This window comes from Bufo gargarizans, chromosome 2 (assembly GCF_014858855.1).
Source record: "Bufo gargarizans isolate SCDJY-AF-19 chromosome 2, ASM1485885v1, whole genome shotgun sequence".
Taxonomy (NCBI): Eukaryota; Metazoa; Chordata; class Amphibia; order Anura; family Bufonidae; genus Bufo; species Bufo gargarizans.
In genome coordinates, this window is record NC_058081.1 from 78,486,468 (window position 1) to 78,505,508 (window position 19,041).

General features: G+C 42.7%; 1 protein-coding gene across 2 annotated transcripts in view; it reads left to right on the forward strand.

Moving 5' to 3' along the window:
* Positions 1-1,830: 1,830 nt before the first annotated feature.
* Positions 1,831-19,041, forward strand: part of LOC122929494 (serine/threonine-protein kinase 10-like) — a 64,704-nt gene continuing 47,493 nt past the window's right edge. For both annotated transcript variants that reach the window (XM_044283097.1, XM_044283098.1), the window contains exon 1: positions 1,831-2,315. In XM_044283097.1, the coding sequence (XP_044139032.1) occupies positions 2,169-2,315 (147 nt within the window). In that variant the 5' untranslated portion in view covers positions 1,831-2,168. The remainder of the gene's footprint in view (positions 2,316-19,041) is intronic.

Here is a 19,041-nt window from a genome sequence, read left to right on the forward strand (position 1 = left end):
TGCATGACAGCCTCATAACAAGACAGTGCAAGGAATGATGGAATGTGTAGCAATCTGAACTAGTCTTATGGTCCACGACCCCATTCCCACACCCTGTGTTAGAATGTTCTTAAGAAGTTTGGAAAAGTTTGTTCAAAGATAACACGGAGTCTATTACTACATTAACACTGTCAAACCCTAACAATAATTGTCCAGTATAAATGGTACAATAAACAGCAAGATTGATACTTATTGTCAATGAAAATTATCTAAATTATTGGTCACATTTTTATACTGAAATGGTCTCCCCGTCTCTTCCAGATTTCCCTATTAATTTGCATAGTTGTTACGTAAACATTCATCTAATGATTTTGTGCTATGGAATCAGTAATTACTGGGTAAGGAAAATTGTGTTCTGTAAAAAATGTCAGATTGGAAAGTGCTGGGAGAAATTGTATTTTTACCATAATGCTAAATTATCCAGCCCACCCTCTGCACTAAGGTAACTGAGATGGGTGCTGTGAGGTTTGCGCCTTATAAGTGGCTTGCAGCCTGATGTTTCCTCACCGATCTGTACAACCACTTTTCTAAATGAAGTGTTTAGTATTAGGCCTCATGCATACGACCGTTGTTGTGTCCTGTGTCCGTTGTTCTGTTTTCCGTGATTTTCTGCGGACCCATTGACTTTTAATGGGTCCGTGGAAAACTCGGCTAATGCACCGTTTGTCATCCGCATCCGTGATCCGTGTTTCCAGTCCGTGAAAAAAATAGAACCTGTCCTATTTTTTTCACGGACAATGGTTTGCGGACCCATTCAAGTCAATGGGTCTGTAAAAAACACGGATGCACACAAGATTGTCATCCGCGTCTGCGTCCGTTTTTTTCCAATCATTTGCATGGAAAACTAAACTTAGATTTTTTTTACTTTCCTTCATCTTTGGAGATCCTCCAAAAATAAAGGAAGACACATGGAAACAAAAACGGACACGGATCACGGAACAACGGAACCCCTTTTTGCGGACCGCAAAAAAATACTGTCGTGTGCACGAGGCCTTAAAGAGATATTCTGGTTTCAGTTTATGATCTCCATAAGTTTGCCTGGTCTACCCATTTTTGGCTGAGCTGATATTACTCTTAAATGCTTCCACTTCAAATCTACAAGATCAGGAAGTGCAAGTAATGAAGTGGTCACTTAGGAAGGGGTGGATTTGACATTTCTGGGGCCCCAAAGTTATGTCTGGGGGCTCCCAATCTCACCACTAAACTCCACCTCCATCTGCCAGCTAAGCCCCACTCTCAGCTTAGCAGTGCAGCCTAGGTTCATCTGCTGCTGGTCTACAGCTAAGAGGGCCCCCCTTGGGCCCCAGTGCAGATGAACAGGCTGCAGCGGTGGTACATCCACACCTTTATTTATTTTTTATTTTTTAATCCAACCACTTGTGGGTAACAGGAGTCCCCTTGACCTATGGTGCTCCAAGAATTTGCTTGGTTTGTGTAGTGGTAAAACCCACCCCTGCACTTAAAACTAAGTAACCAGACTTGTCATTTATTCACATATGTTGAATTATTTTTGGATAGAAGAGCATTCAGTTTTACATAAATGTTATAAATAGGGTTATATATTGTGAGCTTTGCTGGTGACATTGGGTCCATCTGTATAGTCAAGCATGCAAACAAAGAGGAGATCTGCCTTCTGTATACTACACCTGTGTGATACGCTGGTTTCCTTGCCATTAGATGTTAGTGCAGCTGAGTCTCTCAGTAATTAATGTGTGGTTAGAAGAAGGAGGTAGCATATAGTTTCCTTCATGCAGTGCTCTACTTCCTGTGCATTGTACGCTAGTGAGATGTTGGGCATCCTATATTATCAGTCTGTTCTCTCTTCTTCTATATTTTACTTATGGACCTGACTGGAGTCACTACATAATGGACACATCCCACATGTATTTTATCTCATCACCATTCCTCTAAGGTGATGCTCAATATTATATACACAGTTGTAATCGTCCATTAGTAGATTGTGCTTCTACTTCTTTCCATTTACTCAACATTTTATATGCACACTTGTGCCTTGGAATATTTTTTTGCCTGGGTTTTAACTTTCTATTTCTCTCATCTTGGACGTGAATGAATCCACCTTGAGCCATAAGGACCAATCATTGCTTTGCAAATGCCCAGCACCTCCCATCATGGCCTTTTTCTTGAAGCTTCTCAGGTACGGAGGAGAAAAGAAGCGCTTAGTGGAATGTCAGTGGCTCTGTCGGGATACTGACCCGAAGCAGAACTGGGAAATTCTCTCTGAGCTTGGAGATGGGGCATTCGGAAAAGTCTACAAGGTAAGTAATACAATAATAAATACCAGAACAATACATGAGCCTCTATGATTCACTGTAATGTCCTGTTATCCAGGGCTGGTGTGTTAACTAGGCAATTGCCAAGGGCCTCTATTTTTTTTAAACAGTAACCCTAGAGTGGAGCATGTCGCTTTGATTGGCAGTATTGTGCAGCCATTATATGATAGTATTATCTGGTCACCATATGTAAGTATCATTTGGATACTTTATGACGGTACTATATTGGCATTGGATAGCTGTATTGTGTAGGTAATGTGTAGTCTAATTATTTGACTTTATATGACAGTATTCGGGTATAAACATGTTACCAGTCATCCACTGTCTCTAATTTCCAGATCATTTTCTGAGTGTTTGAATGTAGTTGCTAGTCCTTTACTGGCCTAAAATCCACAAAAGAATGTTTTGTGTGGTAGATCTAAATAATCAACTTAAAATATATTGCACACAAATATTTTGTCATGGAGAAAGCAGTATTGTCATCTGCTATTGTATATCACATTATACTCTCGATTCTTGCTTTGTACCATCTGACTGAGCACCTTATTTAAAGGGAATCTGTCACCGGGATTTGATGTATAGAGCTGAGGACATGGGTTGCTAGATGGCCGCTAGCACATCCGTAATATCCAGTCCCCATAGCTCTGTGTGCTTTTATTGTGGGAAAAAAAACAATTTGATCCATATGCAAATTAGCCTGAGATGTGTCCTGTACGTGAGATGAGTCTAGCGTGAAGGGGCGCAGCACCGCCCCGTATCCTCAGACTCTCCTCCTTGCTCCCCGACGTCAGACAGCCAGAGCAACGTAATCTCGTGATGCGCGAGCTAGCGAATGTGCAGTGTCCTCATAGTGTTCCTTCCCTGTGCTGGCATCAGCCTCAGGGAAGGAACAGCGCATGCGCTAGCTGGCGCATCGCGAGATTACGGTGCTCTGGCTGTCTGACGTCGGGGAGCAAGGAGGAGATTCTCAGGATGCGGGTCGTTGCTGAGCTCCACCACGCTGGACTCATCTCACCTACAGGACACATCTCAGGGTAATTTGCATATGTATCAAATCAGGGTTTTTCCACAATAAAAGCACACAGAGCTATGGGGACTGTGTATTGCGGATGTGCTAGCGACCATCTAGCAACCCATGTCCCCAGCTCTATACATCAAATCCTGGTGACCGGTTCCCTTTAAGATACCCCACTAAAGTGAAGATAGCAGATTTACCTGAAAACATTAAATGGTCTTGACCTGATCTTCTTATTGAGGTGCCAATACATTACATACATTGTATGTAGAAAAAGGCACATGAACCCTTTTGACTTGCCAAGAGGGCTCCTCCTGATACCTCAGTTGGAAGGTACCATCCCGTTTTGCTCTATTGGACAAGAAAGCACGCAGAGAGGACTCGTATGCTCATTTAGATACATCACTAAAAATATTTTAACCCCTAGATGAGACATGGGGGATACACTACCTCGTTTTTAGATACTCTAAGGCAGGAGTACTCAAGTACTTTTTGTAAAAGTACATATACCATGGTTAGCCATTGGGTGAAGGTCCAAGCTGCAAAAAATAAATACATAAATAAATAAAAAGGAGGCACAAAACCATTGGTGTGTAGCACACTGTGGCAAGTTGTTTTTTCTAACAATAACCCATACCTCTAATTCCACCCAATCCCCTTAGGGCCACCTTACAATAGTAATGCCCTTCAGTACCCCACACAATATGATGCCGTCTTAAGTGTCCCCTTAAAAGCCCCTCCAAAGATTGCAGGGTAAAGCCTACTTCTACCCCCCCTTGGAGTGACGCCGCCTATTGCCTACAATTTTAATATATACCTACCCCACGTTCCGCTGTCGTCAGCTCCCTGCTTCTCCATTTGCCATTGGTGGCTCAGCGCTGGCAGATACAGTGTGATGATGTCATCATGCCTACTGCACTGAGCCACAGACAGCACAGTGTGGAGCAGACTTCTGCTCTGTGTCTTTCTATCTGTGGCTCACCTCAACAGGCATGATGGTGTCATTGCGTTGTGCACTGCCAACACTGGCAGGGGAACATTGAAGCAGACAGCTAACGGCTTACTGATTCACCATTCTAATCAACTGTATCTGTGTCCTGAAGATGCAGATATAGTTGAGAGCAGGACATGCAGGGGTCCGGACAGCTGGCTACAGGTGCCCCTGGTGCCTTTTGTAGGACTAGGGAAGGATTAACCAACTGCACATGGCAATTTCTTTACCATAGAAACAACTGGGGACATTTATGAGAATTTAGTGTGAAAGAACACATAGATGGAGAGTAATATTAGTACTACAAATGTTTATTTCTGTCTAAGGGATTCACACAAGAGTCTTAAAAAAGGGGATTTTCCTACCACCAAGGTTTTCAGCATGTTAACCATCTTTCATTTGCTGGGTGTTACAGTGTCAGTAATTTACCAACTCTGAAGGCCTTGTTATTTTGGTAGTGAAACAAGTGTTTTGAACACACATTTTTATGGTTTCTTTAAAGGGGTTTCCCAGGATTACTATGGGACATTCTCATGTAGTTCCTTTCCTCATATACATCTTCCCCATGCTTTTATTTTTCAATTTGGACTCTCCAGACCCATTTTCACCGTGTAACCCAATCCTTCTGGTTTGTTTCCATCCTGTATGTAGCACTTCCTGTTCCTGTATCCAACCAAACCCATGATGCACTTCTCCTTTTTCTAAAATAAATAAAATAGTAAGTCTTTTGTTTTGGTGCACGGGCGCTGTATGATCCGTAAAGTAGGTTCTCCTTACACAGTCAGTCTGTTATACAAGTGAATCCGGGCTACTCCTTCTAATAGAAATAGTAAAGGACATATAAGAACACACAACTTCTGTATAGAGGATTCCTCCTGCTCCACTCCTCAGTGCTTCCAGTCATCATTTACCGTTAGCTAGCCGCAACCACACAATCCTTGGATTTCGCCATAAGCTCCCATAGCAGGAAAAAGAAAAAAAGATACTCGATAGTGAAGTACTGTTGGTGGCGGCAGAACCACACAGGATTGGTTTTATCTACAGGTGGAGCCAATATATTTTATTGCAGTAGGAAGTGCATCTTCTAAACAAAGTTTTCAAACCAATCGGGTTTGGATAGAGTAGTCCGAGCCCGATTCACTCAAGCCTACTTACAGGATAGTAGATAAAACAAGCCAATAACAATAAAACATCACGTCTGTTTATCATCTATATTTGCTGCAAAGTTGCATGAAGGTGGTTGCGTCTATTATTTATTTAGTCGTATTTTTATAGATGGTATGCTTTGTGCTCTCTGAAAATGTAGATTTTGGTAGACAGCAGATGTTTGTAGTGTACACAGGGGCAGATTGGTGATAGACCTTACAGGGAAATTTCCCGGTGGGCCGATGCCCAGGGGGCCACCCAAACCCCCATCTCTGCTGCTGGCTGGGTACAGAATAAGCTATCAGTGGTAATTAACTCTGTGAGAATCAGCTACTCATGTATCCGCCCAGCAACATGTCCTCCTGAATTCAACTTTGTCCTGCATCTCACCTCCTAAGCACTATGCTTCACATCTTAATCAGACACAACTGGAGGAGGAGGAGAGAGAATGGCCAACCCGGAAATATAGCGTTTGGGGCAAGATATTGTGCTGCACTGTGGTATTTTGCTCCATGGTATTGCTGACCCTCCTACTTTTGTTGCCACGCCTCCTGTCAATTTAGACCCTCCTACCATAATATAGGTATTTTTTTCTAGGGCCACTTTAGGTTCCCAATCCGCCCCTGAGTCTACAGTATCTATTCTTAACACATTTGTAGATGACGGGCAAATATTACATGGCCTTAAGTTTCAGTGTTATTGAAAACACGCGCTGTTGTTGATGTGTACACTTGTGATATATACATACTGTATATGAACTTTGAAAACCTTGATATATTATTTCTACTTCATTTTATGTGCGAACCTTTGCTTTGTTTTGAGTTTTACGCATAATTGAGGTCATTTATCAAACTGGTGAAAGGTATAACTGGCTTAGTTGCCCATAGCAACCAATCAGATTCCACCTTTCATTTTCCAAAAGGAGCTGTGAAAAATTAAAGGTGGAACGAAAGGTGGATTGGTTGCTATGGGCAACTAAGTAAGTTCTACTTTACACAAGTTTGATAAATGATCCCAAATGTTTTTAATGAATTTCTTTATAAATAAATCTTGTTTGTCACAAAGGATGCTTGCTTTCAGGGAATATAAAGGATTTAGGAGTGCTTTACATATAGCCATTGTATTTTACAGGGTGTTACTTTTTAAATTTCCACCTTTAAAAATATATACTGTATGTACACATTGTTCTCTATTAAAAATGTTGAGCCTTTTTCTCTGTACAGTCTTGAGATTCTCTAGTAGCATGCTGTCTGTTTTCACTCTGTCCCATCAGGCAGCTCAGCTGACGGCTCCTTATCGCTGATCTCTGATCTCCTAAACACACAGTATAGCTCAGTTCTTATCTTACTGATAACAATGTGGCATAAATGTTTATGACCTCTTAGTAATTTAGAGATAAGGGTTATTAGATGACCGGCACAAAGTGAAAGTGAAAAGTATGATTCAGACAGATAGATAGTCCACCCTTTGTGATAGAATGACTAAATATTTTTCAATAAAAGACCAATCGAAAAAATTATTTTTAGCCCACAATGAGCAATCTAAAAAAAAAATTGCTCCCGAAGATGTACAGTACATAGCCTTTAAAGAGTTTTGGTCTTTCCAGTTCTGGTGATTTCAAGAAGAAATGTGCATTTAAATTTAGGCCTAAGTGATATGTATCATTTTTAAAAGTGTAGTGCGTGTGTATAACTTTCTGCCTGGGTTATGCTTTTAGCAACTAATGTCAACTTTGATGCAATTTTTATTTAAAAAATTTAACACAAAATTACATGAAGGTGTCTTTGCATTCAAGGGGCTAAGTAGCATTTAAACAATGTGCCAGATGTCTACTTTCGTAAAATATATGGGTATGATTTTTTAATTTTGTAATTTAGGTTTTAATTTGTACATGTCAAAACAAGTAAAATGGCCCTTGTGCGGGGAAAAAAAACTGATAAAACTTCTGTAAAAGAATGTAGATGCATACCCCCCTCCCTCTCGGGAATTTTATAGATTGTCTCAGTTTGATTCTTTTTGGAAGAAGACAGTTAGGCATATAGCTGATACTACCTATTCCCCTCTTGAACGCTTTGTATTATACTCTTTCCGAAGAAATGGTTTGGTCTCCTATGTTTATACTTAGTTTAATACACCTTAATAGGAAAGCAAACTGCCCTTTATGCTGAGATGGGAGAATATCCTAATCCACTAACAGATGCCTGTGTCGACGTGGTGATCCTGCTGTGAAACTGTTGGCTAAGGTAGCTGGCAGGTCAATCTAATCGAAACATCTCTTAAAGTTCTTCATAGAGCATACTGTGGCCCTGAGCGCTTAAATCGTATCTATCCATCAGTCTCACCGCTGTGCTTTTAGGGCTGTGCTGTGGTGAGCTCCATATACCATACCTGGTGGGCCTACACCATTGTGAATACTTTCTGGACCTCCATCTGTTCTGCCTTGACCAATGTTTTTGGGAATATATTCTGTAAATCACCTGCTGTATGCCTCCTGGGTGCGAGACCCCGTACTGGCTCAATTCTTCCTTCTTGCAGCCCGTATACATATTGCGGTTAGCTGAAAAACCTCCACCACCGCCATTGCAGTAGTTAAAACTAGAATGAGTAAAATGGCTATCTTTGAAAAGATGGCAGTCATTAGTGATGACAGAGTGGAGGATGTTGCTCGGGTGTGGAAACCATGGAAATCCTCCTCTAACTCAATGTACGGTACTTTACATTATATAAAAAATGAAAGATATAATAAAATATTTTCAAAAATGTGAGGGATGTACTCAGGTTTGTGAGATACTGTATAAATCTATCTACTCTCACTGTTTTTCAAAAAGTGGCAAGAAATAGATGGCATTTCAGCCCCCATAGGGGTTTCCCAGATCCATGAAAGGTCCATTTATCTGTGTATTAGTATTACAGTGTTGGAATGTGTAAACTTTTCTTTTTGATAACCAGACCCAAAAACTAATGTTATTTTCTGGTGTAATAGGGAAGTCCCCCATCAAGCTTAGCCCTTATTTCTGAGGAACCATCGCATTGTGTTTAAAGAGGCTTTCCTGACTAATCTGTTTTAGTAAATGCTTGTATTCCCCATTTAAAACATAATTTCTTAGAATACTGCAATATGATGTTCCTCTTATTCCTTCTTAAAATGTAATAAAAGTATGTGCTACCATTCCTTATATTAATAGGGCGTTCTGCACAGTCTGATAGGACAGTGACAACATGTGTATGGAACACATCTATTTTACAAGGTCAACGAGAACTCCCTTTGTCAATTTATCTAGACTTTCAAGGAGGATAACAAAAGAGAAATGGCACTATGCAGAGTTCTAAGAAAATATGTCAGAATGGTTATTTTTTTTATGTATGCAAGTATTTACTAAACAGACATGTCCGGGGAAATGACAGTTCCTGTTTAACCCCTTCCCGCATATGGACGTAACTGTGTATGTAATTTACTGCAATCGGGCATACAGTGGTGCCTGAACTGGGGCTGTGAGTCTCCACTTTCATGGAGAGCAGTATGCTTGAGCGAATCGGGTTCGGACTGCTCTATCCAAACCCAGTTTGTTTGAAAACTTTGTTTAGAATATGGGCTCTGTACCTCAATAAAATGTATTGGCTCTGCTGAGGCCTTGTTCTTCTCGCCACAAGTAACGTGAGACTTGCTTAGTCTCGTGCCTGTGACATCACAGTTCGGTTTTGCGCATAAACTGCTGTTTCAAAATCCGAAGCCAAACTCGGGTTTGTGCCTCAGTTCAGCTTTGGATTTTGAAACAGTAATTTATGCGCAGAACCGAAATGTGACACCACAGGCACGAGACTAAGCAAGTATTGCGTTACTTGTGGCGAGCAGAACAAGGCCTCAGCGTAGCCATTACATTTTATTGTGGTAAGGAGTTTTTAAATGAAACAGGTGCGGATAGAGTAGTCCGAGCCCGATTTGCTCAAGCCTAGAGATCAGAGACACAGGAGAATCCGTCAAGGGACCAATCAAAGTGGATCACTGTGCAGACTAACCAATCAGAGCGTTGTTTACTCTAATTCTTCCGGTTTCAAGTTATGACCTCCACTCTGAGAATCAGAGCCTGGAATCAGTTATGTTCTCTCCCCCCCCCCCATGCCTCCTATGCCCAGTTTGTGCCACTGATGTCCTAGTTGTGCTCTGGATGCCCCCAATAGCCTGCAGTGTGGTCCCCCCACTGTGCGCCTGTATTGTGTAATGCAACGGGTATCAGTTGTAACATACAGCTGACACTCTGCTGTAATGGCCGAGATCAGTGCTAGCACCGATCCCTGTAGTTTAAGCCCTTACATGCCACAGTCGGTAGCGACTGCTGATGTAAGGGGTTAACAGAGGGAGGGAGCTCCCTCTCCCCCTATCAGGCCGCTACAATGGAAGGTTCCCGATAGTTACCATGACAGCCGGACACCTTACAAACTCATCCAGGCTTGCCATGTACCAAACCCTGTCAGGTCCTGACAGTGTAAATCTAACAGTACTATAGGTGAATATTGCAGTGTACAGTACAGCCATCAGCCCCACTGGATCTTGAAGAACCAAGTGGGACTTCATTAAAAAATAGTGTAAAAAAATGTAAACAAACATTTTTAATGAAAAAATGCTTTTTCCCATATCCACTCATTTATAATTGAAGCCACAACAAAATTAAAAAACAATGATGGAACTGTCACCTCACCTCCCAAGAAAATTAAATAAAAAGTGATCAAAAAGTCATATGTATCCCAAAATGGTACCAATAAAAACTACAGCTATCCCACAAATAACAAGCCCTCACACGGCTACATTGGTGGAAAAATAAAAATGTTATAGATGTTGGTTTATGGCAATGCAAAATATAACTTATCTTTAATAAAAAAATGATTTTATGCTGCAAAATTAGTAAAACATGAAAAGACTATATAAATTTGCTATTGCCATAACCATATCAACTCACTGAAGAAAGTTATCATATATACCGCATGGAGAACCTCATACAAAATAAAAAATAATGACTGACAGAATTGCAATTTTTGCCCACCTCATCTCCCAAAAAATGGTTAAAAAAAAGTGATCAAAAAGACAAATTGTGAGGTATGTTTTCTCCTGTGACACCTTGTGAAAATAAAAATTTTGGACCTAAAGCAATATTTTTGGGGAAATAAAATGTAATTTTTCATTTTCACAACTAAGTTTTTCTAAATTCTATGAAATGCTTGATGGGTCAAAGCATTCACTTCACCGCTCGATCAATTCCTTGAGGGATGTAGTTTCAAAAATGGGGTCACTTTTTGGGGGTTTCCTTTCTAGCGGTTTCCAGCAAAATCTGCCTTCCAAAAACAATATTGCGCTCCTTTCCTTCTGAGCCCTGCAGTGTACCCATGAAGAGATTTATGACCACATGCGGCATGTTTCTGTAAACTGCAGAATCAGGGTAATAAATATTGAAGTATTACATTTTTTTTTTAAACTTTCATGTTTTAGTGATTTTTCAGCATAAGGAAATCTGACAGTAAATATGTCACTTGCATAAGCCAGAACAATGCTAAAATTTTCAAAGTACAACTTGACATTCGTATTGTGATATTACATAGTTAAACCAACATAAGAATGCCAGATAATAAATGTCACTTGTATAATCCAGCAACTATCCCAAATATCTGCAAAGCATATTTATGACATATACAGCAGATTGTAACATAGTCAATCCAAGAACAAAACTAATAGATTGAATCCAGAACTTGCGATCCATTCCTGAGATATAATTTATTCTATACTTTAGCGTGCCCCTATATGTGTTTACCTTACACCTTTATCCGTCCACCGTCCTCCATCCACCGCTCTTTCCCGCCATGTATGTATACCACAGCCTCAGTTACTACAAAGGCAAAGAGTGAATCTTAACTGCAAACGGGGAAGAGTTCCATAATTCCCATCTTTTATGAGCCCTTAAGCGTTCAGAGTGAGAATCTGCATATATATATTCATGTTGCATATACTGGTTAACTAGTGAGATCACATCAGATACCTGAGGAGTAATGGGCAGCTTCCAGGAGGTCGCAATAAGCTTCCTTGCAGCCGAGAGAATGCCCATCATAACCGATCTATGGGAGTGAGGTAAACTTCCTATTCCGATGGACAGCACAGCTAATGGAGGGTCGAGGGGGATCTGGAAGCCCGCCACTGTCGAGATAAGGTCAAAAATCTTCCTCCAAAAAGGGAGAATAATAGGGCACGACCACCACATATGTGATAAGCTTCCCTTTTCCCCACAATTCCTCCAGCAGTTTGAACTATATTCAGGATCCATGTGTGCTATACGGGCTGGAGTCAAGTACCATCTAAGTTGTATTTTCCTATTTTGTTCAATGTGATTAATGCATTTGGCAGTAGCTATCGTCCAGTGGAAGGCATCCCTCCACTCCTCGACCGACCAAGAGCTCCCAAATTCTTCTTCCCACTTCACCATAAAGTTCAGCTTTGTTTCTAGAGTAGGGTCTAGTGCATGATATGCAGTAGCTAGGCCCTTCCCCTGACCTGTCGTACTAGTAAAATATTTACCAAAGGGGGCAGTTTTATTCAATGAAATAATAGGAGGTCTCGTTCTGTGCAGCATATGTCTAACTTGTAGGTATTGATAGAAACAAGTGTTAGGTATACCATAGTTTTGATGTAAGGTCTCAAAACCTGCTTTCTCCCATTCCTTTAAGGAGAGGTCGGGAACTCCATATGTAAGCACTACCAGTGGAATCTCAGATCTCTTAGGTGAGAAAAGCAACCCTTTCTCTATATAATGGCACCAGGTCCAAACTGCCGCTTGCATAGTCAAGAGAGGGGGTGAAGATTTAGGCGCTTCCAGGGAAAGGGCGGCAAGAAAGCCTGTGAGAGAACCCCGTTTTGCGTAGGTGGATTCTAATTCATGCCATCTCTGTAGTGAGGAAGGCGCCCACCACTCTTTAGTCTGCTCAATGAGGTTCGCCTTGTAGTAACGACTGAGGTCCGGGACCCCAAGGCCCCCTTCTCTCAGCTTTGGGTATAGGGCTCGACGGTCCACTCTAGGTGTTTTGTTACCCCATATAAATTTTATAAGGTCCGACTGCAACACTTTTAATATTTTTTGTGGAATGATAAGAGGGATACATCTAAGTTTATAGAGGATCTTAGGCAGAATCATCATTTTGACCGCATTAATTCTGGCCAACCATGATAAAAACAGCTTAGAGTACTCAGCATAATCTGTTAGTAATTCTTTTCTCAGGGAATCGAAATTGCTTCTCACCAAATTTAGTATACGAGGTGCTAATAATATGCCCAGGTAAGTTATGCCATCCTCTGCCCACTGAAATGGAGCTTTCGCCAGGAGCTCCCTTTTGAGAGGTTCTTGGATCGCAAATGGGAGAATATGCGATTTTGTAACATTAAGTTTGTAGAAAGAGGCTTGTGCATATTCTTTTAAGACTTCCATGACGCTGGGGAGAGATATCTCTGGATTCGTAAGTGATAACAGGACATCATCCGCGTACAGTCCTATTTTATGTGATGCCTTACCCACATGTATGCCCAAAATGCCTGGGTCCAACCGGATTCTTTCTGCCAGGGGTTCCATCACTAGCGCAAAAACCAACGGTGACAAAGGGCAGCCTTGTCTGGTACCGTTCGTTATATCAAAGCTTTTGGAATAAAAGCCAGATGCTAATACTCGAGCAGATGGAAGGGAGTATAGATTTAAGATAGCTGACAAGATAGGTCCCCGGAACCCAAAATGATTTAACACCTCCGTCAGAAACCCCCAGTGCACCCTATCGAAAGCTTTTTCAGCATCGAGCGATATAAATATTGTGGGTGCACCGGAGGTATCCGCTATTTGGAGCAGATCAATTACTCTACAAGTACCATCTCTACATTGACGGCCAGGGATGAAACCAACCTGGTCCGTGGACACCAATTTAGGAAGAAGGGGCTGTATCCTCAGGGCCAGCAGTTTAGAGAATAATTTCAAGTCATTATTTAATAAAGATATGGGCTGGAAGTTTGCTGGAGTATCATGAGGTTTCCCTGGTTTAGGGATTGTTGTGATAATAGCACATAACATCTCTTTGGGTATAGTACCCGGGAGAAGGAATGTATTAAAAAGCCGCGTAAGGTATGGTAGTAAGCTTACTTTAAAGGATTTATAATAGTCCCCCGAAAAGCCATCTGGGCCTGGAGCTTTATGCAATTTTAATGATTTAATAGCTATATCTACTTCCCGTTCCGAAAAGGGGGCATTGAGCAATTCCAAATCATGGGAGGCAATACTTGGAAGAGATACTGATTTTAAGAAATTCAGTATGGTATGTGAGGTAGGTTGTGGGATGTCGCCGTCATTTTTTAAAATTATAAAGAGAACTATAGTAATCTGCAAACGCATCCGCAATATCTATCGGATGTGTAGTTATCTTTCCATTATTTTGCTTCATTGAATCTATACGGGAGGCTATCTCCCTTTTTTTCAGTCTGCGGGCTAGCATAGCCCCGGCTCTATCTCCTAAGTGATACCATTTTGCCTTTGATCTGGTTAGGGCCTTTTCAAATTTGCAGAGCAAGAGAGAGCGTAATTGAAAGCGCAAGTCTGTGAGTTGAGCTGATAATGTATCTGTAGGGGTCTCCTTAAATCGCGTTTCTACCTCCACTATTTGAGCTAAGATATCCTGCATCTGTTTATCCCTTTGCTTTTTAAGTTTGGACGCAGTCTGAATGAAAAGGCCTCTCATGAAGCATTTATGGGCGCACCATAATGTGGAGATGCTGATATCTGGCGTGTCATTAAGAACAAAATATTCGTCCAAAGCTTTAGAGAATAATTGGTGCCGATTTTCATCCCTCAGCAAAAATGAGTTAAGGCGCCAAAGCGGTGGGTTAGGATTAGGATAATTATCTGAGATGTGTAGGTAGATTGGAGCATGATCAGACCATGTAATATTGCCTATTGCTGTGTGAGTGGTTTTATGCAGAAGGTCTTTGGAAATAAGGAAGTAGTCGATTCTAGATTGGGAGATATGAACCTGAGACATAAAGGTATAATCCCTTTCTGTCGCATGTTGGTACCTCCATATATCATGTAGGGGAGTAGTTTTGAGAAGCTTACCCAACGCAGGCCGATGACTCCCTGTTTTCTTGGAGCAATCCATCAAAGGATCAATGGGCAGGTTAAAATCTCCTCCTAGAATGATGGAACCCCTGGCAGAATTCAACAACTTCTTAAAGAACCTTGTAAGGAAAGAAACCTGGTGAGAGTTAGGTACATAGACATTAGCTATGGTGTATTCAGCATGGTTGATAGAGCAAAGAAGGATAATTGTCACGGCTGGCGGTGGGGGAAACCCCCAGCCGTGCGGTGCCAGGAGATGATAGGGTTACCCCTTGGCCGGGACCACAGAGTTAGGGAGCAGGTCACCTCCTATTGCGTCCCTAACGCTGACCCTGTCTCCTATCAGTATGAGCCGACCTTGATGGTAGGAGGACTCATACGCCGGAACCTTACAGTCCCTACGAGCCCTCAAGTCGGCCCTGTACTAGGGGACAGAGTCAGACGCCCTACTCCTCCTAGGCACGGAGGAGCCGGGGTCTCAACGGCCAAGCAACACAGGGGGAACATCAACAGACATATGGAAATGACAGGTAAGGGAGACTAGTCCTGCACTTACCTGCCACAGACACACAAACCTGGAACCCATGAACAAGTGCTGATGTCCACAGCAACATAAAGGACACAGCACACACCAGACATTACACGGGAAACCAGGAAACCATAAGCTGCACTAACAAGATAACCCCACACACACCTAGATAACACCGTGAAACATAGTATTAACTGACAATGGTTTATGACCAGAAGGATGGTCCCCACCAGGCAGATGGAGGAGACAGGAGGCTGCTCCAGCCAGCATGGCTGAGAGCAACCTACTGAGCCCAGCCAGGGATTGAGGCTTTATAGGCCAAGAGGCCCCACCCAACGATCAGCACACACCCAGTGAAGTCACACACACTGGGAAGGGAGTTAACCCTTCCAGCAACACAGAAGGGAAACTCACATAAAGGGGAAAGCACACAACCTCACTCACCTGTCTCCGACGGCAACGGCATGCGTGGCAACCGTGTCCTCCAGAACAGCCAACAGGCCGAGACACTTCCACAGCATGCAAACGTCGCCAGACGTTGCCGCGGACAACCGCAGGTGAAGGGAGGAGTCCAGGTGCACATAAAACATCACCCCGTGCACAACAAACAACACAAAGTGCACACAAACGGGCATTCACACAAAACCCGTTGCCAAGGGCAACCGCACGCACACTTGTTGTCCGCGGCAAACGCACCTGAGGCAAACAACTAAGTGCCCCAGCTGCGGTTGACGAACTCCCAAACCGCGGGCAACAGCATGCGGCACCCAAGGAGTCACGACCATGACCAAGGGTCGTGACAATAATATATCGTCCCGCTTGGTCAATAATAGTTTGATGTGCTTTAAATTGGACCGAACGCCTAACCCCTATAAGAACCCCAGCTTTTTTAACTTCTGCCGATGCACAATAAAGATGTGGGTAGTGCCTATTCGAACACTTACCAACATCTTTGGTCAACAAATGAGTTTCTTGAGCTAGCACTATATCACACTTGGTCTTATTAGCATCATTCCACAGCGCAGAGCGCTTGTAGGGGGAATTTAGACCCCTTACATTTACAGACATTAGGTGTAGTACCATTGTGGTTTTGTGGGGATAGGTAAGTACTTAGCGTTAAACTGGAGAGAACGGTGGATTTCAGACGGCGCGACGGACACAGTAGATTCAGGATCACATTGAGTCTGGAAGAAATAACAGGAGTTAACAAGATTACAAAGTAAAACTAGGCAAACATGCCTATATTGGTACAAAAACCAGAGATAAGCGCCCATGAGTTTTCAGGAGCGCAAAGGTTTCCAAATTAAACAGAAAGATCCTGACAGGATCACCTTAATTTGTAAGAACCGTAAGTAATTTTGAGGTTAGAGTATTCAAAAAAGATAAGAGATTTGGCATAGCAACTACAACAGTGGAGGTGTTACCAATTTCAGCTCACCCTACAGACAGAGAAGAAGGAATGTTAGGCAGATTATGTAAGGGTTAATGATAGATCGAATACAGAATAGAAGAACGTAAGTGTCCCCGTTTAGGATACATGAGAATTCCCACATCATAAGAAAATTTGTACATTAGAACACATTCATGTTATCTCCTCATCAGGTTGTTTAGGGGACAACCGATCAGTCTTTCTCTTATTACTTTTCCCATGCCTGCCAGCTTGTGCAGTGGACCACAGAATCGGAGCTGGTATCACTGGAAATGCCTGTAGATTTTGGACACTGCACCAATCTTCAATGGAGATCATGGGGTCTCCCAGTGCTAACAAAAGTTCCGTAAGGTCCTCATATCGACGGATAGAAAATCTTTTCCCCGCCACCGTAGTGGAGAGTCCAAACGGAAACAACCAGCGGTATAATATTTTCCTATGTCGCAGCAAATCTGTGAGAGGTTTCAGTTGTTTCCTTTTGTGCAGAGTTATAGGAGCTAGGTCTTGGTATAGCACAAGCTGGTGATCTTCAAAGGACCAAGAGGGGGATACCCTAGCCTTCCCCAACATGTCTTCCTTGACTCTGAAGTCCAGAAATCTACAAATAATATCCCTGGGGGGGATCATTAGGGTTGGGCCTAGGTCTTAATGCTCTGTGTGCCCTCTCAATTTCAATGGAGAGGGGATAATGATCTCCCAATAAAGTAATGGCAATCTGTTTCACCGTTGAGAGTAGAGATTCTGCAGTATACGTTTCAGGAAGGCCACGGATTCTTAAATTATTGCGCCTATTGCGATTATCTTGGTCCTCCATTTGAATGTAAATCTGGTTCAGATGATCTTGACATGTTTGAAAATGAGTGGCAACTTCTCTAGAATGATTGCAGAGTTCTGCAGTGGTGTCCTCCAAACTATCCACACGATGACCAATATGGCGTAGATCTTGTTTAATTTCTTGCAAATTCTGTGCTAGAGGCGACAGGGCATTGGTGAGGGTTTGCTGAAAAAAGTCCCTTGATAGAGGGAGATCCGTCTGCATTGTAGTTTGTGGTTCATCCTGCAGTGTGCCACTTAAAGATAAAGGTAGATTCACAGGAGCAGAGGTTTCAGCACTTGCAGACACTTTTGTGATAAATTTTTCCATATTGCCTTTGCCATGCAGAGTTTTCTGAGGCATGTTAGGATCTCTAGGGACAGGTTGGCCGTATTTGACCATTGCAAGATAGATGGTTTAAGTCCCTTAGTTGCTGGAGAAATCACTTATGGATGCTATGCCTTTGTGTGCTGTATATCCTCACATGTGCTATAAAGGTGTCCAGCCAGGAAAGATCATAATTAATGATCTGAAAACATTGAGCCTGTGGCTCTAATACGTGGAACAAAGAGACCTCCTCTCAAAAAGTAAAAGAAGGGACATTTAAAACATTAGGACTCAGTCCTCACACTAAATCATCCAGAGATAACTGGGGAGACCAGATGCGATATGTGCTAGTGGCGCTTCACTTTTAAACGGAAAGTGGAGTCCTTAGAGGCCTTAATAATGGCGCTGGTTCCTCCAGTATAAATTGCAAAGACACAGACACAGTACCTTCAAAATGCAAAGCCCGAAAAGGACTGAACAGCAGGCCTCCTTTCACCTCAGAGAGCCTCAGCTCCGATCAGTGCAGAGTAGATCTTTAATCCTACACCGGCGATGCTCCCTTTCAAGATGGCGCCTTACTTCAGACGGTTCTACCACGCGCTGCTAACACTCCGCGCAGCGGGATTTTTACCCCACACTGCACAGGTTCCTTATTCGCAGCGGGGTCCCATCCAGGGAAGCTCCGGTAATCACCTCTCCCTATAGGTATTCGCTGGGAGGTTTGTAAAATCAATGTCCCGGTCTGTGTGTCGGATCCGGGTGCCGCCTGTTAGCTAGGCCCCGAATACATCTCCGGCTCACCGGCACTCACAGAGCTCCAGATAGGGTCAAATTGTAGCTGGCGGGTTACAGCTTTCCAAAATGAGTGATTTGTGGCTGTATAAGGCGGTTTTCCAACAGGATGGTGGTAGATGCAAGATCGAGTGGACAGAGCTCCCTCACCACACGTCTCTTCCTGTCCGCGGCAAGCCACGCCCCGAAGTATGAAATTTTGCTCAATATGATTTTCGGAGATTTTTAACTGATGACCTATCCTCTGGATCAGTATCTGTTCAGTGAGGGTTCTACACCCAAGATCCCCGCCAATCAGCTGTCTGAGAAGGCATCGGCACTCGCAGTAGCGCCGTGGTGTCCCTGCAGCTTTGCCTAAGGGCTCTTTCACACTTGCGTTGTCCGGATCCGGCAGTGTACTCCATTTGCCGGAATTACACGCCGGATCCGGAAAAACGCAAGTGAACTGAAAGCATTTGAAGACGGCTCCGTCTTCAAAATGCGTTCAGTGTTACTATGGCAGCCAGGATACTATTAAAGTCCTGGTTGCCATAGTAGTAG